The sequence below is a fragment of the Phycodurus eques genome, chromosome 3, assembly GCF_024500275.1.
Source record: "Phycodurus eques isolate BA_2022a chromosome 3, UOR_Pequ_1.1, whole genome shotgun sequence".
NCBI lineage: Eukaryota > Metazoa > Chordata > Actinopteri > Syngnathiformes > Syngnathidae > Phycodurus > Phycodurus eques.
In genome coordinates this window covers 21,254,240-21,279,529 of record NC_084527.1, presented here as the reverse complement: position 1 = coordinate 21,279,529, position 25,290 = coordinate 21,254,240, and the positions used below count along the sequence as shown (strand labels likewise).

At 43.5% G+C, this 25,290-nt stretch overlaps 3 protein-coding genes and 1 non-coding gene across 8 annotated transcripts; 2 read left to right on the top strand and 2 right to left on the bottom strand.

Moving 5' to 3' along the window:
* Positions 1 to 642: 642 nt before the first annotated feature.
* Positions 643 to 6,907, bottom strand: LOC133400232 (actin, cytoskeletal 3-like). The gene is made up of 8 exons (XM_061672681.1): positions 6,849 to 6,907; positions 5,147 to 5,254; positions 3,818 to 3,902; positions 3,499 to 3,546; positions 3,385 to 3,444; positions 3,123 to 3,314; positions 2,116 to 2,297; positions 643 to 786 (listed from the first exon to the last, which is right to left on the bottom strand). Exons 1-8 carry the CDS (start codon positions 6,858 to 6,860, stop codon positions 643 to 645), a joined length of 831 nt encoding a protein of 276 aa, XP_061528665.1. The 5' UTR covers positions 6,861 to 6,907.
* Positions 6,908 to 10,800: 3,893 nt separating this feature from the next.
* On the bottom strand, positions 10,801 to 14,898 carry LOC133400240 (L-rhamnose-binding lectin CSL1-like). 5 transcript variants are annotated; one of them, XM_061672695.1, is made up of 6 exons: positions 12,954 to 14,067; positions 12,649 to 12,684; positions 12,529 to 12,579; positions 11,251 to 11,392; positions 11,017 to 11,168; positions 10,801 to 10,949 (listed from the first exon to the last, which is right to left on the bottom strand). In XM_061672695.1, the coding sequence occupies exons 1-6, from the start codon at positions 12,976 to 12,978 to the stop codon at positions 10,930 to 10,932; spliced, it is 426 nt and encodes a 141-aa protein (XP_061528679.1). In that variant the 5' UTR covers positions 12,979 to 14,067; the 3' UTR covers positions 10,801 to 10,929. The 5 variants fall into 5 exon arrangements, with proteins under 5 accessions (XP_061528679.1, XP_061528680.1, XP_061528677.1 ...); XM_061672696.1 differs by having other exon boundaries at positions 10,914 to 10,949; positions 11,013 to 11,168; XM_061672693.1 differs by lacking the exons at positions 10,801 to 10,949; positions 12,954 to 14,067 and adding exons at positions 14,574 to 14,707; positions 14,752 to 14,898 and having other exon boundaries at positions 10,969 to 11,168.
* Positions 14,899 to 15,208: 310 nt separating this feature from the next.
* LOC133400674 (small nucleolar RNA U13) lies at positions 15,209 to 15,309 on the top strand. Its single transcript, XR_009768373.1, has one exon. It is a non-coding gene; the product is annotated as a small nucleolar RNA U13 (small nucleolar RNA).
* A 552-nt stretch (positions 15,310 to 15,861) lies between these two features.
* On the top strand, positions 15,862 to 25,287 carry mak16 (MAK16 homolog (S. cerevisiae)). Its single transcript, XM_061672660.1, has 9 exons — positions 15,862 to 16,058; positions 16,304 to 16,353; positions 19,104 to 19,213; positions 19,311 to 19,375; positions 20,704 to 20,855; positions 23,235 to 23,364; positions 23,451 to 23,564; positions 23,647 to 23,712; positions 24,766 to 25,287. The coding sequence occupies exons 1-9, from the start codon at positions 16,044 to 16,046 to the stop codon at positions 24,985 to 24,987; spliced, it is 924 nt and encodes a 307-aa protein (XP_061528644.1). The 5' UTR covers positions 15,862 to 16,043; the 3' UTR covers positions 24,988 to 25,287.
* The last annotated feature ends 3 nt before the right edge of the window (positions 25,288 to 25,290 follow it).

Genomic DNA, 25,290 nt, shown 5'->3' with positions numbered 1-25,290 from the left:
AAAGGGTGTGGCCTAGTGAGTGACATCAGGAATATAGCCTGTTAGTCTTCGTGAGTCTTTTGACGTGAGATGTGCCCAACAGCAGCTCTTTACAAGTGTGTTCATTTTTATTTTCACTTTTAACAAATGACTGAAAGTCCATTGGAGACTGTAGCTGTCCTTGCCCACATGCAAGAGCATTACAGTACCTTAACTGCTCCACTTTTTTTCACTTTACTCGCACGGAAGCACATCTGAAGCTTGCTCGCAACTCCAAATTTGGGTTGCAACCAGGGGCAGTTTCAGATATGGGCGATATGGGCAGACACCCAAGGCATTGTCTCGGGGGTAGCGACTCGCACCCCCGCCCCCCAACCCCCGCCCCAAGGTTCATTGCGCAGGGTGCATCGTTTTGGGAGTTATTTTCCTGGCAGCAATGTACAGCACGCTCACCCCACCCCAGACAATCGTGGAGGGAGGAGGGGGGACACAGGGCGCCATTTGGTCCAGGGCCGCCACTGCTTGCAACACAAAGCAAAAGAACATTGACCAAGCCATGACTTATAAATCGGAAAAATTGTAAATTGGGGCACTAGTTAGTCAAGTTATCATAGTAGATGAGAGATAGAGTCAAACGCTGAATTTTGACCGCTGTTGCTGTATCTAGAAGCACTTGCGGTGGACGACACAGGGGCCGATCTCGTCGTAGTCCTGCTTGGTGATCCACATCTTCTGGAAGGTATCGAGCGAAGCCAGGATGGAGCCGCCGATCCACACCGAGTACTTCCTCGCCGGGGGGGCGATGATCTGGAGTGAGACCGTGGTGATGTAAGACAAGTGTAAAGAGCTAATCCTTGAGAAATGTTGGACTTGTGGTTTGGATGCTGCGTTGCCTGTGGCGAAAGGTTATCCATACGTCCACCTGGCACCAGAATCTTAGGTCATTACCACAGATTGCAGACTTGACCGCATGTCTTGGATGTTGTTGACGTATTAAGATCCATCAATCAACCAAACAATCAATGCTCTAAGACTAGTACGTTCCCGCCCACACAACAGCAGGGCAGGACTGGCCAGCCGAGTCGACTCAAAACTGACCTTGCTGTGACGTTTAATGAAGCTGGCAAATACACGCTCTGCTGCCGATGCAAAGTTTAAAATCTAGCTTTTCTGTCAGTACATCAGGACCGATAACCAGTACTTCAGTCTTGTCCTGGATGAGCTTTCTGCCATCACCACCTGGTAGACTGCGATTGGCTGGCGACCAGTTCAGGGTGTACCCTGCCTCTCGACCGAATATAGCTGGGGTAGGCTCCAGCACGCCCTCTACCCTAGTGAGGATAAAGCGATACAGAAAATGGATGGATGGACCACCTAGTAGACCTGGAAGATCCGAGTTTATTGTTATGGTGTGCTGGGAACGTGTGGTTCTCTGCCAGGTCTCACATCTGGAAGAACTTCTTAAGCATACCGGTGGCAGCGGGGAGGTGGGGGGGTATTAAGTCTGTGTTTGGTGCGTTTCTCCAAATCAGACACCACAGGTAAAGGGCTGTCAGTCCGAAGAAGGAGTCCTATCACAAAGTATCAATGAGCTAGCCGAAGAAAAATTCGGGTGAGGGAGGTGTTTGGCAAGGCCATAATACATGACTTTAAAGAGGGGGGCACACTTCCCTGAACACACAGTTTACAGTGCCGGCAGGAGCTTGCGGACCTCAACTAAGGATACAATTGGGTGGTAGATGGAATACTTTGAGGTGTACATTAAATGCCCATTTATCTTGAGAGATACTCCATGTTCTTGATCACACTGCATCTCTTCCAGTAGACTTCAGTGCTGCCCAGCATGTTGTGGCACAAAGTGGTACTACACTGGAGGCAAACACAAAATTTGGACTTGCCTGTATACCATCAAAAAAAAGAAAAGAAAATGTCACTTAAAAATATGCAATACAGTAGGGTTGGAAACCGTAAAGGGTCTCCACTTTGTTGGTCATGCCTGATTCGTACCTCCTAGATGCCTCCTTTAGGAGGTATTTGGTGGTTCGGTACTGACCGAGGATACGCAGGAGGGACTGCAGTATGTCTCACAACTGGCCTGGGAATGCATCTGTGTTCTGTCCGACCTGTGAGTCTTACCTTGACCTTCACAGTAGGAGGGGCCAGGTCAGTGAGCTCCTTCTGCATCCTCTCGGCAATCCCAGGGCACATGGTACTGCCACCCGACAGCACCATGTTGGCGTACAGGTGCTTCCGGGTGTCCATGTCACACTTCATGATGCTGTCGAAAGCTGTCTGGTGGACACCACTCGACTCCATTCCTGAACACATGAAGACAAATGGCCTTCAGCAACATGAAGTACAGTGAAGGGCCATGCACTAGGTACCTTGGCCTTCTGTGGCGACTTACCCGACTTAATCCAACGCTTAATACCACCACTATCACGTCGCATTTATAGATACCGAACCATTAATACTATACAAAAAAAACTTTCTTTGGCAGGTGTTGCATCCCAACCATAGTCCCGCTATCGAGAGTTCACGAGACCTCGCCGCATCTGCAACACTTTCCAGGGCTTCCTAATCACACAATCACTTGAATGTTTCACATTCTTAGGAGCCAATCAGAGGATGGAAAAAGCCATCATTGAAGGACTTGCCAGGCAAATTTGAAATCTGATTGGTTAAAGAAACAGTCCAATTGCTAATATAGTTTAAGTTACATGGGCCAGCACTACTGATTCTGAAAGCCCTTGGAAGATTAAAGTGACATGGCAACACATTGAGGCTGACATCTGATTGGAGAAAAAATATCTAACATCAATTTATTCTAGAAGCAGTACAGAGAGCCAGGGTTCTGTTGGAGGTTTCTTCTTAAGAGGGATAGTTCATTGCCTCCATTGCCAAATGCTTGCTCATGAGGGGATCAGTAGGTTTCATATGAGGAGTGTGGTTCTTGACCTGCTCAAACTATGAAATGTCTTACGATAACTGCTGTGGTGAGTTGTGCACTAAATAAATGAAATTATCTTGACTGCCTGCTAGAGAAGGCCTTGCTGTACTAGGAAGTAGAATGTCACACGAGGAACAGAAGACTAGGACCTGAGCATAGAGTGCAATGACTTTAAGTCAGCGTCAGTACTCACCCAGGAGGTTTGGCTTAAAGAGTGGCTCAGGGCATCGGAACCTCTCATTGCCGATGGTGACAACCTGGCCGTCAGGAAGCTCGTAGCTTTTGTCCAGCGAGGACGATGTCACCGCCGTCTCCATCTCCTTCTCGAAATCCAGTGCTACATAGCAGAGCTTCTCCTTCATGTCCCGCACAACCTCATGGTCAGCTGCAAATAAAACAGAAACTCAATCTCAACAGGAAAGAGCAAAGAGGACATGAATTCTCTTCAGCGGTACCGGTGGTGGTGAAGCTGTAGCCTCGCTCACTCAGGATCTTCATTAGGTAGCCGGTCAGGTCTCTGCCCGCCAGGTTCAGATGCAGGATGGCATGAGGGAGAGCATAGCCCTCGCAGATGGGCACCATGTGGGTTTCGCCGTCACCAGAGCCCACGACAATACCTGTGGGCAGAGTCAATGCGGAGGGCCAGGGGGTAGGGGGCTGATTGGGGGCATATACCGCCGCTCAATAAATATGACTATATTAATTTTTTTGTCATCAGCTAAAACACAAAGTATCACCTCAAAACATACTTAGCTCTCCAAGTACCACTGACTCTTGAGTCAAAACATATGAAAGACGGTTTTTCACATACACGCACAGTAACTAATTTGGGGGGCAACGCTCACATGAGCTGCTCCACTAACTTTGTCACTGAGCCAACAGACTTACCTGTGGTGCGACCTATGGCGTACAGCGAGAGGACGGCCTGCATGGCCACGTACATGCCGGGCAATTTGAAGGTCTCGAACATCACCTGCAGCATCACCAACGTTAGGGAGCTCACAGCATGTAGCGATGATGAGTTTGGGCCTTATTTACTAAAGGTTTGCGTGTGCCAAATTGGGTCCCAAATTGATTGCTCACATAAACAGATGTGGAGCCTGATCTACTAATCAGATTGCATCTGCCAATAGTGCAAAATTGCAGCGCAGTTCGTTTTGGAAGGACACAATGCAAATAGCTTAATTTAGCAAGCACAGTGTGATTTATCAAACCTGAGATGAATTGCAGTAGCTAATTTTGCACCTTTGAATACCGTGTTTGAAAGCCAGCTGCAAACAATGACTGCATTACAACAGCGGTCAGGATGCGCTGGTAAAATTAGAGGCGAAAGGGAGAGCAGATCTTCTCTGCTTGTGTCAACATATTTGAAATGCCAGAAACAAAAATTATCTGGACATATCGCCTCTTCCTTAATGCAGTTTTGGAGCTACTGAATGATCTGAGGGCTGACTTATTCACCAGTCACGAGAAGGAATCATGCCATATTACCTTTGATAAAACTTTCAAGTTTGCATATCTTTGCGTCTGCATGGGTCATTTCAGCGCAACTGGATTTGAGCCCTCCTTGAGCAGTTTTTGGGGTATGCTGACGTCAGTGTGAAACGAAATGTTAGTAGGATGGCACATACTGTACATCCACACGCTGCCCAGGGGACAACCCAGGACACGCTGGAGAGACTATGTCTCCCAGCTGGCCTGGTCTCACCTCAGGATCCCCCTGGAATAGCTAGAGGAAGGGGCTGGGGAGAGGGAAGTCTGGGCTTCCCGGCTTAAGCTGCTGCCCCCGCAACCCGACCTTGGATAAGCGGAGGTAAATTGATGGATGGATGCATGACGAGTTCAATTAAACCAAACATGGCTTTTTTCTGTCCACTTGCTGGCTTCCCCAAAATTATAAGAGCTATTGATGTCTTCTTATTTAATTTAGTATTGTTATTTGGAGGTCTTCCACTAACAATTCCACTTCCATCAATATCCTTTTTGTACTTGGGGTGGTTTCCCAATTTTTCTCATGGTGAAAACCATCAGAGGTACCTCAAGCTCAAAACCCTTTTTTAAATATGGCGATCTCCACCACTTTTACACATGTTGTCAACAGCATGTACAATCTGTTAGTGAGTGAACACGTAATTTAGCCCCAGTTATTTGGGATTTTTAAAAAATCAGGCCCTTTGTGTTTTTGAGATGGAAGGGTGCAGAGCCCAGGACACTAACCTGTGTAATCTTCTCCCTGTTGGACTTGGGGTTGAGTGGTGAAGTCCGCAGGACGGAGTGTTCCTCAGGGGCGATTCGGAGCTCGTTGTAGAAGGTGCGATGCCAGATCTGCATTAAGAATGAGAATTGTGAAGAAGAATTGTTTCAAGTCTGAAGCTTTGGTGCAAACGTCTTGGTCCATCCATGAGGGGGGCAGACACACTCAATGTGGGTGAAGTGGACTTTGCCTAATAAAGAGGAGAGGAAACTATTTTTGTGACATAGGATTTGTTTATTGATTGCTTTTTATTGAACATAAAAACATGTGACATAAGACATTATAATGGAAAGTAAAAAATATATTTTAAAGGAAAAGAAGAAATCTGTATCTGTCATCGTTAAAGACAGTTTACGTGTTGAAAAGGGTGCTGATGGCTGAAATAGTGATGACCAGGGTGGGGCTGAATGTGACTGAACTGGACAATCGTCAACAAATTACAGATTGTGACTGATCCTCGCACACCTGGATACTCCCTGCAACACAAAAACTGTGGCTCCTGGAGGTATGAAGTCAGGTATGTCAGAGATGAGTCCAATGTGGGTTTCTGCAATGTTGAGGAGCTTGACCAATGGATGACAAGCGTTACGCAGCCTTGTGGGGAATCACAACTGAGGAAGTTCATCCAGTCCCTCGTCCCAAAAAACATCCATATTTTTCATCAAGCCTTCAGAACAAGGGTTCACAAGCTTATTGAGTCCAGGGACCCCTCACAGGGGTGTAAATTCCCTCATAATTCTAACGCCAATTAAACATAGTCTTGACATTAGTCAAGACTATGTTAGTCAAGACTAGGTTGCCAAACTGAGTCACCTATATGTTCATTTTCCACCTCAGACCTCCGGCATAATTTTGCCTTCAACCCGAACGGCAGGGTAAGGGGGATATTGAGCACCTTCATTGCTAAGACTACCGATCGGTGTTCTGGTAGCATGGTGGTTTTGGCAATCCATCAAACACCAATTAGTTCCCTGGTCTTAGTTTTTTGCAGTGCAGATGGAAGCAGGCTGTACTTAACTGAGAATATGTCGGGCGGTGAAAGGAATACTTCAAGATCTCCTAAATCCCACTGACAAACCTTCCTGCTCATCACCACAAACAAGGTGGCTGGCCTGCCGGGCTAGACCAGATTGTTAATACCTCAAGGCGCTGGATTTTGTAGGACTGTCATGGTTGACAGGTCTGTACAACATTTCTTGGAAGTCGGTGTCAGTAGTACTGGATTGGAAGACTGGAATAATGACCAGAGGGTGTGTATTCCAACTACCAGGGGATCAGACAAATCATGCTTTCAGAAGTCTGTCATCCAATACTGGAGAGGAGAAGGCAGCAGTGGAATGGGGTTTTCATTGTGATTGTGGAACACTGGACCAGCTCTACACCCTGAGGAGGACGGTAGAGGGTTCATGAGCGTTTGCCCAACCACTCCACATGTTTTTTGTGGACCAGGAAACCAGGTTCCCTGCAGTGTTCTGTGGGTGGTGCACCAGTAATATGTCTGCTACTATGGTCCATTCCGTTAGCATCTCTTCCTCACAACCAAGTGGTTCTGCGTTTGAATCACAGCTTGGATATTTATTTGCTTCCAAATTACAAAGTTAAATTAAGACCATATTCACAAGGGGTAGGAGAAGCACCTTTGTGATAAAAATTAACAAGCCTTACCTTGATCTTCATTGCAGGCGAGGCCAGGGCTTTGAGCTCCTGTTGCAGTCTGTTGGCGATGCCGGGGAACATGGTAGTGCCTCCCGACAGCAACACGTTGAAAAACAGCTCTTTCTGCATGTCCTCGTTGCACAACATGACGCTATGATAGGTTGTTAGGTGCACACCAGTGGACACCTTCCCTAAATGCAAAAATGGCAACAGTAAGTGCCATGTCATAACAGGAACTGAAGCTAGGACCTGAGCATAGAGCATGATTTGAAGCTGTCCATTGACACTTCACAAGGGGGGTCAAGTTGGTATTCACCAAGGAGGTTGGGCTCAAAGAGCAGCTCAGGGCATCGGAACCTCTCATTCCCAATGGTGACGACCTGGCTGTCAGGAGGTTTATAGCTCTTCTCCAGCTCAGAAGAAGTATACATATCACATATGTATACTTACATATCACTCACATATCACTCATTCACTCAATAACTATCCATCCATCCATTTTCTGAGCCGCTTATCCTCACAAGGGTCGCGGGAGTGCCGGAGCCAATCCCAGCTATCATCGGGCAGGAGGCGGGGTACACCCTGAACTGGTTGCCAGCCAATCGCAGGGCACATACAAACAAACAACAAACAAACAACCATTCGCACTCACATTCACACCTACGGGGCAATTTAGAGTCGTCAATTAACCTACTATGCATGTTTTAAGGATGTGGGAGGAAACCGGAGTGCCCGGAGAAAACCCACGCAGGCACGGGGAGAACATGCAAACTCCACACAGGCGGGGCCGGGGATTGAACCCCGGTCCTCAGAACTATGAGGCAGACTCTCTCACCAGTCGTTCACTGTGCCACCTCAATAACTAAACTATCATTAAATTTAATTTTCTAGTTCATGTGGTTTGGGTTTGCTTCACATGATGTGGTTGACAGGCTTAAACGTGTATTCATTGTGTTAATGAGAGGATCAAGGAGAAGGAGCTTAATATCAGAGTGTTAATTCGTCCAGAGTTACATCCATCCATCCATCCATTTTCTGAGCCGCTTATCCTCACTAGGGTCGCGGGCGCGCTGGAGCCTATCCCAGCTGTCATCGGGCAGGAGGCGGGGTACACCCTGAACTGGTTGCCAGCCAATCGCAGGGCACATAGAAACAGACAACCATTCGCACTCACAGTCATGCCTACGGGCAATTTAGAGTCTCCAATTAATGCATGTTTTTGGGATGTGGGAGGAAACCGGAGTTCCCGGAGAAAACCCACGCAGGCACGGGGAGAACATGCAAACTCCACACAGGCGGGGACGGGGATTGAACCCCGCACCTCAGAACTGTGAGGCTGACGCTCTAACCAGTCGTCCACCGTGCCGCTCCAGAGTTACAGTATATATCAATATGCATACAGTATATACATTGCGTGCACACTATATACACGTTCACACATGCACAGAGTTGAGCATGTGGCAGTGTACACATCTTACCTGTGTGTCTGCGATGTGTTCAGGTATGTCTCTGGTGCATTCAGGGGTGAACTATTTATAATTCATGTAAATATGTACATGTGTTGTTATTCTTATGTCTTTTTTTTTTTTTTATTCCCAACTTTTATGTTTTTTTACAGCCAATGAGAAGCCAATATTTCCTGCCTGTATGCAAAAAGTTGTGTTGTTAGGCCTCTGGGGGAATGTGTGGGGCAGAAGTCGCCTTGTAAGCGTGTCTGTGTGTGCAAGTGTAATGTATGTGTGTGCGTGCATGTGTGTGTTGGGGAAAGCATGGCTGTTTACACCGCAGAGTTCCATGTTGTTAGTCTGTAAAATTGTCTTCATACATGTCATATAATTCTCAAAAGTTAATTGTAAGGTTATTTGCATATGTGGCATGTGATGTTTTTGTGTAATGATTGCGCATTTGTTAGCATTTGTTGGCTTTTTGTCTCCAGTAAGATAAAGGAGTCCTCGGCACAGAATCTTTTTATTGCTAAAATGACCTGTAGTTATGATTTTTGAAAGAGTTTTATTGTGCCTCTGGTGCATTCAGGTTTGTCCCTGGTACATTATGTTGTGTCTCTGGTGTGAGTTGAGATGCGTTGAGATGCGTTCCTGGAGGGTTATACAGTTTTTTGCAGTGTCCCTGAAAATGGGAGCTATTCTAAACAAAATGACTGTCATTCATGAACGTAAATGTGATGTTTATTTTTGTTAGATGAATTACCTGGGGAACAAATGGAGGGCTCCAGTGAGATGCTAAACTACACACCACAACTAATGCTGCATTCCAGGTTTCTGGGAAATAGGCCAGTTTCCAGGGATGCACCTGATGTACACACCAAACACAAAAATAAGTCATCAGGGATGAACCTGAAAGCACCACAGGTGCAATACTGTAGAACGCAGCAGGGACGCACCTCAACGCAAAACAAACACATAAAACACACCAGAGACACGCTTGAATCTGACACAGACAAAATAGAACACACAGGAGGAACAAAAAAATCTAGCTGAAACCACATTAGAAAGCACCTAGAGATGCACATGAATGCACCACAGAGACAATAAAATGTACTACGGCACGCCTGAACACACTATGCATCTGATTGTGACTTGCGTGTGTGTGTGTGCGTGTGTGTGTGTGTGTGTGTGCGCGCGTGTATACATATTTTGTTTTGTTCTTGTCACAGTCGTCAGCTGTCGATGAGCCTCAAGCAGGTGTTTTGATTGCACAAGCTTTTTCTCCATTCTACATTCCAGGCTCCCGGATCCGGAAGATCCGTTTGGGGCTAGTCCCCTCACTCTTTGTGATGTTCAAGTGTAGACCACGTAAGTAATCTGCATTCTCCAGCTGCGACCTGCTCTAGGCACTGCTTTATTAGAGGCCTTATGCATGCCTCTCAAGGACGCCTGCAAGAAAAATAACCTCCACAAGCTTCTAAGCTGGCCTTGCGAGTAACAACATGCAAAAAAAAAAAAAAAAAAAAGCTATATGTAACAAGGACGTACCCACACAGTTATAAAGACAATAATAGATGTATTATTTTCAATGCATTTACTCTCTTGGGCATAAACACAAGAAAATGTGTTGTATTTCCACCACATGTACCCTCCAGGCAATAGAGGCAAGAGTGTATGTGTGTAGTCTTACCAATGTGTGTACCCACATGAACATAAAGACAAGAATATAGGTGTACGCCCCCCCCCCCCCTGGCTGGACGGGCTCACTGGCTTCCTTTGTGGGTGGATGCAGTGCATTCACTAATAAGTTCCATAGACACACTATAGGCTTGAATTGCTTGTGCTGGGACCACTAATAACAACACAGGTTATACTAACATATCAACTGACAGGTTTTTACAGGTGTTTAGACACTAAAATCCCACCGCACCCTTCGTCAGTAGCACTGCCTTGCTCATTTTCCCACATCCTGTCCTGCCCTTTTCTGTCTTCTCTAATCTTGTTCTCTTGGTTAGTTATTGGATGTCCTCACTGGGTGTGTCCCCCAACCACAAATAATAACACTATTTGACTGTTGTAATGTTACTTGTCTTCAAATATCTAGACTGTCTCACTATTGTTCTGCTGTGGTTCTCAACCCCAGTCCCCTTGTCTACTCTGTCCTTCTGTCTGTCCCCTAAAACCCCTTTCTGTCCGGCTGCATTTTCAATCAACAGCGGTGTAATTTAAAAAAAAAATAAAATAAACAGAGGGAATATTTCAAACACCCCTGTTGCTCAGCAAAACTGTTCCAGCAGAAAAGGCGTACAGATCCACCATTCTGCAAGGCCTTGCAGCTGAACAGAACAGGGTTAACAAAAAAAAGGGGGGGGAAAAGTGCATTGTCTTAAAATATATGTACACAACAGGGCATGAAAGTGTGTGTACTCACACTGACTGATGTGTGTATCCACAGGGACGTAAATACAAGAATGTGTGTTGTCTTCATTAGTTATTCAAACATAAAAAGACATAAGTCAATGTGTGAAATTATGTTTTATTCCATCTTCAATAAACTACACTACGACATCATGATCATCAAGATCATCATCATGGTCATCATCATCCTGCTCCAACAGGAAGTGAGGTCTCCATCATGAAAACGCTCAGGCAATGCTGTCGTCACCTACAAAACAACACAACAGCTCAGTGTGTGTGCGTGCGCGTGTGCTTGTGTGTGGGCACGCACGTACAGTCAGCTTTGGCGGGTGCCGGTGGCGGTGGTGGCGGCGCTTGTGCGACGCAGGTGTAGGCCACCTCCAGGTATCGTGTATTCTCCTTGCAGGGATACTCTCCAAACACTACCTCGGTGACGGGAACCTCGCAGGACCGTCGGTTCCCGCAGCTGAAGGCGGCACACAAACACACACACGTCAGACAGCGTCACTTCCTGTTTCCGCTCAGGTGTATGCGTGTGGTCTTCTCACAGGTCCTCCACCACCATCTCGGCCCAAGGGAAGGAACAGAAGACGCCCTCGCCGTCATCAGGGTGATGCTTGCCTTCCCCGCAGCGTGTGCCCACGCCCACTTTGTACAGAATGTGGCCCAAGTGGATCTTAAAGCCCGACTCTGCACACGCACGTTCACAACAGAAACATTAACACATCTGTTCACAGACACACAAAACACACTCACACATGAACATTTACACAAAACACACACACACACACAAACCATACACGCACACATATAAGGACACACAAACACAAAAATCACACGCATACACAGAAAATGCCAAACACACAAAACAACACAACACAAAGGCAGTGCTGGAAATATTACAGTACTTTGGACATGTAGTTGGTTGCAATTACAACAGGGGTTTCATTGAAAAAAGTGGATTCAAAGCAAAGATCATTATTCTGGAATTAACCACATATTTTTTCTTTCCACAAAATGATCAACCGAAAACAAAACATGATGAAATGTAAATACATAATAAAGGTTGTTTGTTGCATTATACATATGTGCACAAGATGTGGGGAAACATGATACCAGGTTGACCTATTGACAAATGCGCATAGTTTAGACAAAATCATTTCGTATGACAACCCAGATAAGTGAATGTGGCATAAAAAGTAAAAAAAAATGATAAGTTGAAACTGTTCAAAAGCCACGGTTCTTTTATGTGTTCAAAAATGAGTCTAACCTTTTCAAAATCCCAGACAAACTAATAGATGACACCACAAGGTGGGCTTTGAGGTCATATTTGGGAACAATATGTTACGTTTGAGAGTATGGCAGAATGGCACAAGACCAGAGAGAGCCAATCACAAGTATCAGCTTTAGGAGGAAATTATATGGGGAAAAAAATCAGCACTTATGCAGCTATTTTTCAAATGAAACTAAAATTGTAATCATGGAAATTTCCAAAAGCAACTGTAATTGAATTACAGTACACAGTATATCCCAGTATGTAATACATACATTTGGTAATTTAATGAATTTCGTTACATGTAATTAGTTACTCCCCAACACTGCACACAAACAAACGCAAAAATCACATGCTGAAAAAATAAATAAAACTGACATGTACAGATGCACAAAAATACACAAAGACAAATCATAGACGCAGACAAATCATACACACAAAACACAAATATACACCCATCCACAGAAAAAAACCATGCACAAAACAGACGCAGATAAACACACACGTACGTACGTACGGTGTCATATAAACAAGAACGTGTGTATTTTATTACCACATGACATCACAGCTGTGTCATTGTGACACGCATAGGCCACTTCGCCCCCTGAAAAAAATCATCATCATTATCATCATCAACGTCACCAAAATCATTTTGTGTTTATATGAAACTTACCAGTCGTGTGAGGGAGGAAGTAAAGCGCAGAAACCACTGGAAATTTAAAAAATTATAATCATAAATAAAGCACATATACACACACTTAATTTCATGTCATATTCTTATTTTTCCTAAAAGAGACGTTTCAAAAAAATGGTTATGAGCTGAAGGGTAGTAAAATACAACTAGCCTTGAGGGTTAAAAGTGAAAAACACTTAATATACTAACAAAAATAAATTGCTGTTTAATGTAAATGCATTTTTTAAAAGTGTGATGATGTCATCAATGTAAACTCAATGTTACAATGTTAGCCGTATACTCACAGGCCAAAACGAGCACCCTGAACATGATGGCGGCGTCTTTCACGCAGGCATCCAGTGAAGGGGCCAATGTTAGTATCGCGGCTATTTAAACATCCGCGGTGGGCAAGCACACACACGTCCCAAGCGCGCAGGCTAGCCGTTGCCACCGTCGCCGCCGGCTAGCCGGCCGGGCCCCCTCAAACAGATGTGACGAGCGTGTCGAAAACTGCACCGCGGCTCCATAAAGTCTAACTTTTCTCTCGCGTCCAGCTGCTTCAACACGTTACAAGACAGATGCTACCGCGATGACACCTGCAGCTACTAACCAATAAGCTCTGTTAGTATAGCATAAAACCTGTTAGCATCAAAACTGTTAGCCTCCAAACTTCAGCGGGAGGTTGTAAGCGTCAATACGATTAGCATTAAAAAGCATGGAGGTTGTTAGGAGGGTTGGCACTGAGTCATGAAACCTCTTCGCCAATGTGGCTAAACAGTATAAAAATCTCCCAGCCACACGTGTGTAGTTAGCCGCAACATCACGTGTGTTTTAGTGGCTGAACCTTTAGCCACACTTAGCCAGTCCTTGTCACTGGGAAGCTGATAAGCTTTAACAATGTGAGCCCAATTAAAACTACCTCGTCATCAATCAAGAGTAGGGCTGAACGATTTGGGAAAATACTCTTAATCGCAAGGTTTTTTGTTTGCTTGTTTCTTTTTAAAAAAAAATTGCGATTGGCATTTAGTGTGTGACTTTTCAGGAGGAAGTTTGCTATTTTCAGCATTATTCACTAAACACAAAAAAATATATTATTACATAGTAGTGCCAACACAACATTGGATATAGCCAACAAATAAACACCTCTTTCCTGTGGGATGAATTGATATGAAGAGCAAATCTTTATTTGACGATTGAATTGTAAAAAGAAAAACCTTCAGTCACAGTAAAATATTGACTGATTGATTTAACTTCATACCTTGTGAAAATTGAACACTGTATAATGATGCCCTTGGCAGTAGCGGAAGCACTGCTGTCAGCGTCAGCCGAGTACAGAGCTAAAGTGGAGAGTGTCACGTTTCATCACCAAGATGTGAATATAAAAGAGGTTCTAATGGTAAACGACATTAAATGTTAATTAACATTCTTATCAATTATAATAAGTGATAAATTGATTCACTTGTTATATGATCATCCTGAAAAAAAATATATACATATATATAATGAATAGAATATTAGATAGAATGATCTCAATTTCAAACATTTTAGCTGAAGATTAACATTAATATTCTAAAACGTTTTGGGTAAATATTAGTTGGCTAACTTTAGCTGTCAGATAATTGTAAGAGATTTTAAAAGCGGGACAATTATTATTATTATGTATATTATTATTATTATTATATATTGTTTTAATTTGACTGCAATCCTTTTATATATGTTTATTTTATGTGTTCTTTATATATGTGCTTTAGAAAATGTACAGTATTTATCATTGTTGTTTCAGTTGTCCTTTAACAACGCTTTTATTTGAAAACCCTTACTAGCTTATAAACTCCACTCTTAACACCAGGGTCCTAAGTGTGTTTTTCCCTATACCAGCTGATTGCTGTACTTTTTAGTGCTTTTAATATTGTTTTTTAACTCACTGTAGTGCTTTTAAAATTCCTTCCAATTGTTTTGATCCCCTGCGCTTGGCTGGCGACCAGTTCAGGGTGTACCCCGATAGCTGGGATGGGCTCCAGCACGCCCGCGACCCTAGTGAAAATAAGCAGAACAGAAACTGGATGGATGGATGGATATTTTCTGCTGCATTTCCTTACTTACTGTGTTCTTTATCATGTGTCTTTCAGTTTCACAATGACGTCACAATCAGGTTTCAATAAGAAGAAAAAGAAAAAGAAAAAAAACGATCCAGAGATTCCGGAAGAAATAATTGCGCCCATAGCTGGCCTTTGTCCTACACGACTGTAATTGTTTGACACCGTTACACGTCACAGTGATGCGACTTCTATCTCGCGCATGCGCAAAGGCCAGCCGCGACGTCGACAAATCCCTCTCAGGGTTAGCGTTGACCCACAATGCTCCGCGCCGGCTGGTGAACGTTTACTTCATCTTCTTCTCGTGAAACAATCTCGTCACGTCCTTGCGCGGGCACGTTTGGCAATGCATAACGGTGATGTGACGTCACAATAACGCTGCGCCGAAATTTTAAATGCGCAGACCATTAGTGTAAAAGCCGGGTACCTGGTATACAACGTGTGAGCGCCTTGTGGAAGTAGTGATCTTTCTGGTTCATGCAAGTGATGATTGGTGCGTTCACGGTTACTACGTGAGAGGTACTGGCCTGACCTTGTTACGCATTGTGCCTTAAACCATCTGACCATGAGCCATTTTTCTTTTGAATGTAAATACAAACCGCACGACTAGTAGTAGTAAGTCGCAATGCAGCCTCTGACACATCGGATTACTTCGAGTGCTTTTATGTCCAAAAGTCTATTAAAGGGTTATCCAACAAATGAGACATCAACATTTATGTGTTTTTTATTTTATTTTTTACCCTTATTATTAGCAACGGAAATTACGTCTTTAACATGCTCTCTCTAAAAAAAACAAAAATATATACAACAAAAATCTGAAAAAAAAATATTTCCCTATTTTACAGAGAAGTGTTTGTAAGGAAGCATAATGACATATTCACTGAAAGTTTTCCAAAAGTGTGAGCAGATCCAGAAGTGTTTCTGGGTGGTTTCCACAAAAAGAGCAATTTACAATGGCGCGTCCTGCCTGGAAAATTTGTGGGAATCCTAATAACTCATGGTGGGCCGTAAATTGACATTTCTTCCAAAAAAAATCAGTGCTCGCCAGAAGGATTGGACGGTTGTGCGCTTCGTCTGATCTCGCGATGTTTGACAGTCTCGCCGTGCAATTCCAAGACCTCGCGATATGTCCACGTCTGTCGGCGTGCGCAAATAAAGATGGTGGCTCTCGTCCGGTCCATGTGCTTCGTGTGAGCCGAAACCAATCCATTTCAAGTCCGTTTCAATAGATATCTTTCTTTCCACGCCGCCGGAGAAGAGGAGTGACGCTGTGAGCGGCGCGGGGAACAAAAAGGCAACATGCAACACGACGACGTCAGTGTTCCAATACTTATAGTTAGATAACGTTAGCGTGAAACTCGTCGCGTTATAACTACAACAAACATTTATTGTTTGAGTATAACGATAACCTTACTTTGTCGCCTTATTATGGCCTTTAGTAGTAATTAGGAGGTTTCGCGTGATGAGGGCTTCGTTGTTGTAAATGTCTTTTTCCAGCTGCCATGGTACTGAAGTTCCATTTCTCTCCTCGTGTAACCTTGTGTTTTGTCTCAATGCAGGTCATTTGGGACATTATAGGCAACAGGCAGTTCTGCTCTTTCAAAGTCAAGTAAGTTTCTAACACCTTCAACTAATTTGCTCTAAAGTGTAGGGGTCACCAACCTCTGAAACTGCTACCTCATGGTACTGATTAATGCGAACGACTACCAGGTTGATACACTTCTGAAATAACAAATGTGCTCAAATGACCTTTTAATGTTATTATCAATCCATGATGTTCATTTATGTAGGTATGTTACTAAAATGTTCAAAATACCTTTGTATCAAAATAGATGATGTTGGCCAGAGAAGTGATTATGAATAGGATATGAATTAAGGATTCTATGCCACTTTTTATGTCAAAAATCGGCCCAAATTGTCTTAGAATTTAGAACAATGTTTTGGAAAATTTGTGACCGAAACCTTGACTCTTTGGCAGAACAATGCCCCTATGTTAGTCTTGTTAGTTGAAAATGGGATGTTTAAATGGGCCATTTTCAGTGGCATCTGCTCGAGCCATCTCATTTTCCAGGTCAAACTGAGAGCGAGTGCATCATCAGAACTTCAAACTTCACAGAAAACAAGAATAATAATAGTGAATCACGTCCATATAGTTTTTTATCATGCCTGAATCCTATGAACGTGTGATTTTCGACGCTGAAATGGAGGAGCATTTTCATCTTTGTCAAAACTGCAGAAACTCTCATGAATAAAACATTTTGAAAACACACAGCCACCATCCACACACAGATGTAATTGTGAATATTACTCCGCAGCGGACTAATATGCTGCCGCATCAGCCCGAGGTTCGGCCTGTGCGCTCGGGACCGGCTTTGGATAAATCCCAGGAGTTGACGAGACCAGAAAAAACGCTTCCGCTGTTAAGAAGTAACGCTACTTTTACTCCATTCAGTTTATTTTTGAAAGGGGACAATGCAATTTCATAAAACACATGAAGTACACATGGTTAAAAAAAGCCAGAATTAGCCAGAAGGCTAGTTTTCATCTGTAGTCCCCTGGCCAAGATATAAAATAGCAGTAGAATAAATCTACAAGACAATATAATGCAGGATACATAATCAAACTATACTATTAAGAGAGAATGAAACCATAATTTTTCTGATCGTAACAAAAAACCAACATAGCATACTTGTCTTTTTAGTGTTGGCAGCTATAGGGGTTAACTAGCCACATTTTCAGTTTTTTTTTTTTGTGAAGGCCTTGTATGTTGTAAGCAGTTTAACCTCCTCGGGTACTGAGTTCCACTCACCAGCGCTCCTCACTGACCAGGCTGACTGACTGAACGTGGTCCTGCGCAGAGGAATGAGACAGTCACCTCTGACAGAGCCTCGAGTGACACGCTCAGAGCTGTTTCTTTGGCTGATGAACTCAGCCAGAGGAGCTGGGGCCAAATTATGCAGTACTTTATAGATCAAATTTAAATCTGCAAATATGTGAAGACTGTCCCAGTTTAAAAGACTGTATTTTTTTTAAATTGCACAGTGATGATAGTGCCTTGGTTTTTTATCCATCACTTTAATTACTTGTTTGTACAAAACTTCCAATTGTTTTTTTGCATTCTGACCAGCCTGGGACCAACTGGTTATGCAATAGTTACTAGATCATTACGATGATCTAGATGTCGGTCGCTACTTTTATCAATTGCTTATTTATCAACTATTTCGTGAGCGAGACTACGACTTAGACTTCCGCATTGGTGCCGTTTGCGGCGATCCAGTTTAAGCACTAGTGACGTTTAAGTCCAGTTCACCAATCAAACGACACAAGAAAGTCACATGACCTCACACAACCTCTTCTATTGGGCTTCCCGGTCATCGGTATTAAAACTATATAAGCCAGCCCGGCTGATCGTCGTGCCTACGTGGTGGCCATGTTGGGATGGCCGTCGTTCCAAAGAGGGAAAAGGTGCGCAACTTGTCGTGTTTCCATTTAGACGAACAAAAACAACAGCTTTCCTGTATTGTAGTACTTGTCTGGCACTCTCTGCCCAAACGTGGATTCCAGCTCTCTTATAACTTGAAAAAACACCATGCAGTAAATCGCAGATTTATTGTTGTAGTTTTGACTGCGCGCGCGCACACACACACACACACCGAGCAACATAAGAATTTGCATTTTATTTTGTAATTTTCATTGTTTTTTTTAAATTGATGTTCATGCTGTGGTTAAAAAATCAGAAGTTACTCACTACATACTCAGTATTTGAGTAATAATTTCACTGTGTACTTTTTACTCAGGAAATTTTTGGGAGGACTACTTTTTACTTGTCGCATTATTGTCAAGTAGCAGTATTCGTACTTGAGTACAATATTTGGCTACTCTACCCACCTCTGGAGCAGACATCCTGCATTGCTACTCTTACGTTTAAGCAACAATTTTGCTCATCAAATCAGCCCGTGTTGTATTTGTTGCACTGGTCTTTTGTATTTTCGTGTTGAGGTGCTGCGCGTCGTGACCCTGGTTGTGATCCCAGTGGAACAGCGAAGCACACGTAATATCGGTGACAAGAGTTGATCGGTTAGTACATCTTGTATTAATTAGGAAACGCGCCTACATTTATCTAATTCGTTTACGGATGTTAAAGTTCAATGTATTAAGTGACGGGCCGATGTTAGGTATTATGTCACAACACGGAAAGAACTAACTTCAAATTAATTGTTAATTAAATAATAATACAAAATTGACAAAGAGGAGTAATGATAGCAGTCAGTGTCAGCACAAAGCCTTCAGGCTTCTGCTAGAAAATGTCAGGGAAAGCCTACTAGAATAGCTGAAAATTATTTTTGTTGTCTTTTTCAGGACCAAAAGTCAAACTTTCTGTCGCAATGAGTTCAACATCACCGGTTTGTGTAACCGCTCGTCGTGTCCGCTGGCCAACAGTCAGTATGCCACCATCCGGGAGGAGAAAGGTACAGTGCAGCGAGGAAGCGAGTTGAAACGCTGCCGTGTTGAAGTGTTCGGACTGCGCATATTAACCTGATGTGATGTTGTATCCCGGCGACACAGGTCAGTGTTTCCTCTACATGAAGTTGATCGAACGGGCAGCGTTTCCTGCCAAATTGTGGGAGAGGGTGAGCCAGTGCAATAACTCCATATTTGTTTGTAAATATGTACAAGGGAACATATCCATAATTAACTGTACTGCAGTGGTGTGTATAGACTTATTGTAGTGGACCCTCTTTCTCCTTTTACTGTAAAAGTGAGAAGAATTGTTTTGATGCACATTGGCTACTACAGTGACATAAGATGTGCACAATGATCGCTCAATGATGGTGCCAAAGCCCTGTTAGAAAAAGAATAAGAGCTACATCTCTACTGAGACAAGACTTGTACATCAGAGAGGAACAAAGTTGAACTAGGGTTATTAGTGGAATTTTTTAAATTTGAACGTTACTGGAGAACCGGGACATTAGTCCCGGTTCTCCAGTAACGGTTCTTGATTCTCAATGCCCAACCCTACACACACTGCACACTTTCTTTGATACCTACACTGTACATACTCTGCACATTGGGCACACTCATTTCCCATTCAGGGTCCCCTGGGGGACTGGCACGGTGAGGCGGGCGCCGGGCCGGGTGCTGATACTTATGTGCTGGTTTCCAGTCTGTTCCTTCCTCATTTTCCTACATCCTGTCCTACCCTTTTCTGTCCTCTTATCTGGTTCTCTTGGTTAGTTATTGCATGTCCTCACCGGGTATAAGGGAAGGAAAAACGGCTAGCGGAAATTGCCCCAAAATGCAGAGGAAACTCCACCCTGTGGCGTCCCAGCCAATACCAGGCGTAGCGACACCCCTGACTTGGAGGAGAACTGCAGCACACTTTCAAAACAGCGCACGTGGGTTGCGCTCGAGTATGAAGGCAAACTGCCTGCGGGATAGCCACAGTGACGTCAGCGCGGTCGCCATCCACGCGAGTATAAAGAAGCCTTAACTGTTGTAATGTTACTTGTGTTTAAATATCTAGACTGTCTCACTATTTTTCTGCTGTGGTTTTCACCCCGAGTCCCCTTGTCCACTCTGTCGCCCTGTCTGTCCCCTAAAACCGTTTTCTGTCCAGCTTCATTTTCAATCAACATCAGCTTAATTAAAAAAATCATAAAAATGAAGCAGAGTGAGTATTACTAACTCCCCAGTTGCACAGCAAAACTGTTCCAGCACAAAGGCCTACAGAGCCACCATTCTGCACGGCCATGCAGCTGACCAAGCACAGGTTTTTAAAAGACAGAAAAATAAAATGAAGGACTTGATTTACTTAAATCTGCAGATAGCCTGTTACAGCACCAACTTTTGTATTGGCCTTTGTCATCCTGTCAGTGTTTCCATGTTGTGAACTGTGTCGTGTTTAAAAAAAATAAAATAAAATGATGCTGATTGTAAATATCAATGTGTGTGTATGCAGGTGAAGCTGAGCAAGAACTACGAGAAGGCTCTGGAGCAGATCGACGAGAACCTGATATACTGGCCTCGCTTCATCAGACACAAATGCAAACAGCGCTTCACCAAGATCACGCAGTACCTGATCCGCATGCGCAAGCTTGTCCTCAAGAGGCAGTAAGTGCGCTGGCCATGCAGCTTCTTCTTAGATGGGCATCTTTTTAAAAAGGTCTTGAAAGTCTTTGATGCAAGTGGTTTTAAAAGGTCTTAAATGGAAATTTAATTAAAGGGTCTTAAAGTTTTAAGTTGGAAATTTGATCAGAGTAAACTTAAAGGTTGTGAATTTGTTGGAAGGGATCTTAAAAAGGTCTTTAAAGTCTTTGATTTCAAAGAAGTTGTCTTGAATTTGAATACAAAGTCTTACATTTGATGGAAATGATTTTGTGTGTTAAGGTCTCTCTCTTTATACTCACGCGCTCGCGCGGGCGACGGCACCCGCATTGAATCACGTGACCGACTCATTGGGCCGTGCAGAATGCTGCAGAAATCTCTCGCGATTGGTCCATTTTAGTCACATGCTGTGATGACGTACTCGGCTTTCCCCTTGATTCCACATACCGGCGCCGCCTTGATTGATTTTGCAATATAATTAAACTCATCATCTGGTCAGCTAGGTCCATTTGTTCTAGCAGGCACTGTTCCACGGTCGCCATTCTTGTTGCTTTGGTCCTTGTTCCGGGAAGTACAAATGGCTACTGGAATTGGCCATAAAATGCAGAGGAACCTCCACCTGGTGGTATCCTGACCAATACCAGCCAGAGCGACACCCCCGACTTGGAGAAGAACTGCAGCACATTTTCAAAACCGCATGTGTGGGTTGCGCTCGAGTATAAAGGCAAACTGCGCACGGGATCGCCGCAGTGACGTCAGCGCGGTCACCGCCCGCGCGTGTGTAAAGAAGCCTTTAATCGAAAACGGGTTCCGACTTAGAACCGGTTCCAATTGACCGATTCCATTGGAATTGTGCACTTCCAACAATGCCGGTTCTCCTTAACAATACTTTCGTTTCCCAGCACGTCGGCACTTCGCGGTATGCTGCATTTACAACACATACTTTGCAATACGCCTAGGTCCGTCATAAATAGAAATATTCATCTTGCCGAAGTTGTCGATTGCTGACTTCACCAGCGGGAAAACTTTCCTCTTTTACTTCCTGGTAGGCTGCCATGTCAGCACTTCCAAATTTGGGCACGCTGGACCGCGGCACTGTGGTCGCCGCCGCTGTGTCACGCAGTCTTTTCCCACTGAGCAAATGCAGTGTGAAAAGGACTTTAGCCTCCTACCTTACTCCATACAAGTCGATAGCCAAAGCTAACGAAATTAACCCAACAGCGGAACCGCAGAATGGCGTCGAAGAACAAGGGCGACGACAGAGTAACTCTTTGCCAGATTATTATGTCCAATAATACGCGGACAACAACTGTGCGCTAACGAGAGCTTTATTCATCATAAAAGTAAGAAACCGCGCACCAACACGTGATACTTTATGGCACTGTGTCGTTGTCATTATGTCGGAACGCTTGTCAGAATACGGCATACGGCCAGCGTGTGTAAATAACCGATATTGTAGATGATGGTGTTTATCGCCGTAAATAACGAAAAATGCATTCACATGAAAACGGTCAGCGGCGCTAAAACGTTTTGGGACCCCTGCCTTTATATAAACATTTTTTTTATTGTGCATTATTTAATTAGATATGCATTTGTTTCAAGGATAGCCCCTTGCAATGCAGCTATTTTTTAGGGGGTCCTTTCAAAATAAAATCACCAATATACAAAATAGTTAAAGGTAAATAAAAATCCTACTACACAAGCACCACGCACACACACCTGATGCTCCCCTAAGCTTAGCCTCACACCAACCAGCCAATATTTATACATAATAAACAGGGTACACAGTATCAAGGCACAAGATAAAACATTGTTGGAATGTCATTGCTAAGTAAATATTTTAATTTTGCAATTGATTTCTTCTTTAAAGCATTATTATTAATTTGTGCTATTGCAATGCCTTGATTTTAGTGAGGTTAGTACAGTCATCGGCATTAATGCCGTTGTACTAATAATTTCTTAAAGGGGCTTAAATGACAATATAAAGACATAAATAGAAACTCAGTAAAATGTACACCACTCAAAAAGGCTTATCAGACCCTGCTCTATTTGCTAGCAAAGTCTTGTGCAGACATTTTGGAAAAAAAAAAATATTTTGCTATGGAAGACTGTGTAGAACCACTTTTTTCCCCACTCATAAAGCTACTCAGGAATCATTAAGAGACTTGATAAGGAATTGGATCAATAAGCAGAATCGACAACAGCATTGATATCGATATCTTATCAATTCCCAACCCTACTTCCGTCCTAAATTTGATCTAAGATGTCTTGTAAAGGTCTTATTTGCCTTGAGTGTCTATTTAAAAGGTCTTAAATTTGATTTTTAAAATAAAAGTCTTAAAACTGGATGTAAGTGGTCTTAACTCCGCATTTGTGGTCCCCCAGGCGGAAGCTGGTTCCTTTGAGTCGTAAGGTTGAGCGTCGGGAGAAGCGCAAGGAAGAAAAAGCTCTGATCGCGGCACAGTTGGACAACGCCATCGAGAAGGAACTGCTGGAAAGGCTCAAGCAAGGAACGGTAAGTAACAAGCACTGCCGAACCATCCCGACACACCGCCTCAAACGTGGCCCCACATACATTTTAATGCCGTCTTCCCTTTGCAGTATGGCGACATCTACAACTTCCCCATTGTAGCCTTTGACAAAGCTCTGCAGCAGCAGGACGAGGAGAGTGAGGAGGAGGAGGAGGAGGAGGAGGAGGTCGAGTTGGATGACGAGGTAAGCGCAGAGATCTGGTGTGAGGCGCACAATGGCTACCAGGAAGCAGGGGTGTAAATTGATGGATGGACTTCCTGTGCAGGAGGTCGGCAAGAGGGAGTTTGTCGCTGACGACGAAGTAGACGAGTGCGACCTCAACGACTTCGAGGTAAAAACGTCATCACGTGACACTTTGGCGGCGCCATGAAAGTGCGACGTTTGCCTTGCACCCGTGTTGCTGCTTGGTAATACAGTGAAATCAGCGAATGGACGCTATCCCCTCACTCAATTTATTTTATTTTATTTTTATTCCCTATAGATCCCACAACATGGCAGCAAAGCACTACTTTTGTTAAATGATCTCAACACACCCAAATGCTACAACATGCCAGCAAAGCACTACTGTTTGTTCAAATGAAGCTCCTCAACTCCAATGTTGTTCCTTGGCATCAAGATGCCACCGAAGCACGACTGTCTAAATAAAGCTCCAACTCACTATAACATAGTTCCTTGGCACCAGTATGCCACAAGATGGTGCCAAAGCACTACTTTTGTGTAAATGAATATCATCAGCTAACAAATGTTTATTGGCACCAAGATACCAAAAGATAGTACCAGAGCACTGCTTTTCTGTACATGATGCTCCTCAACTCACTTCGAAGTAGATCCTTGGCACCAAACTGCCAGCAAAGCACTACTTTTTTCTCAATGAAACTCTCAATTTACTTTGGCATTGTTCCTTGCCACAAATATGCCACTAGATGTCAACAAAGGAATGAAAGTATCACATTAAATAAAGGAAAGCAATCATTGTATTGGTTTGGCCCAAGAAAAAAACATTGCGGTCTTTCGTTCGCTGCCCCGCTACATCGCACATTTTTAAGCAATCGTGTTTTTACAGTATGCAGGCATTACCTAATTACAAACTTTCACCTTCCGAACATTTCAGACATACAAACACCGTCAGTGTAAACTTTTATATTTTTAATTTGGAAAATGGAATGGTTTGAATCCGTGGAGAAATGTGTAAGGAGTAAAACGATGCCTGCAATATGAAATATTTTTGAGGTGGGTACAGAATGTGTGATTTCTCATCAGCATTCACACCATGAAATCCTGATATCAAATGTATCCAATTTTGGGAATTTGCATCAGATGAGAGAAAAGGTAGAATCGGATAATCTTGTGCTCAGGCCTACAACTTTGTCGCGTCTTGTTTCAGGACATGAACAACTTGAGGACGAGCAGCGACGAGGAGGATCCGGAGCAAAGCGACGAGGAAATGTTAACTGATGACGAGGAAGTTACAAAGAAGAGGAAAAAGTCACGTGACAAAGGCAAATCTCCCGCCAACGGCTCAGTGGGGCACAAGAAGCGAGCGTACGTGGAAATCGAGTACGAGCTGGAAACAGAGCAGCCCGCTGCGAAGAGCCTCACGACTTAGTCATGTCTGTCTGTCAATCAAACTGAACTCTCACGACAGGATTTCAACCTACTAAACGTCATCATAAGTCGTCCGAAAGATGTTCACAAGCAGCAGTTTTTTAAAAATAGAAAATCTGATTACTCCATTGTCAAATATTTTTACCCATGATGCCTCAGCAACGTTCATAGTTACGATGCTAATGCTAAGTTCTAAGTCACATTGCATCTGTCTTTATTTAAAAAAAAAGAAATATGACTTAAGCGCATCCTGTGTTCAAACCATTTTTTTAAATTAAAATTTTCTTTAATTTGGACAAAATTT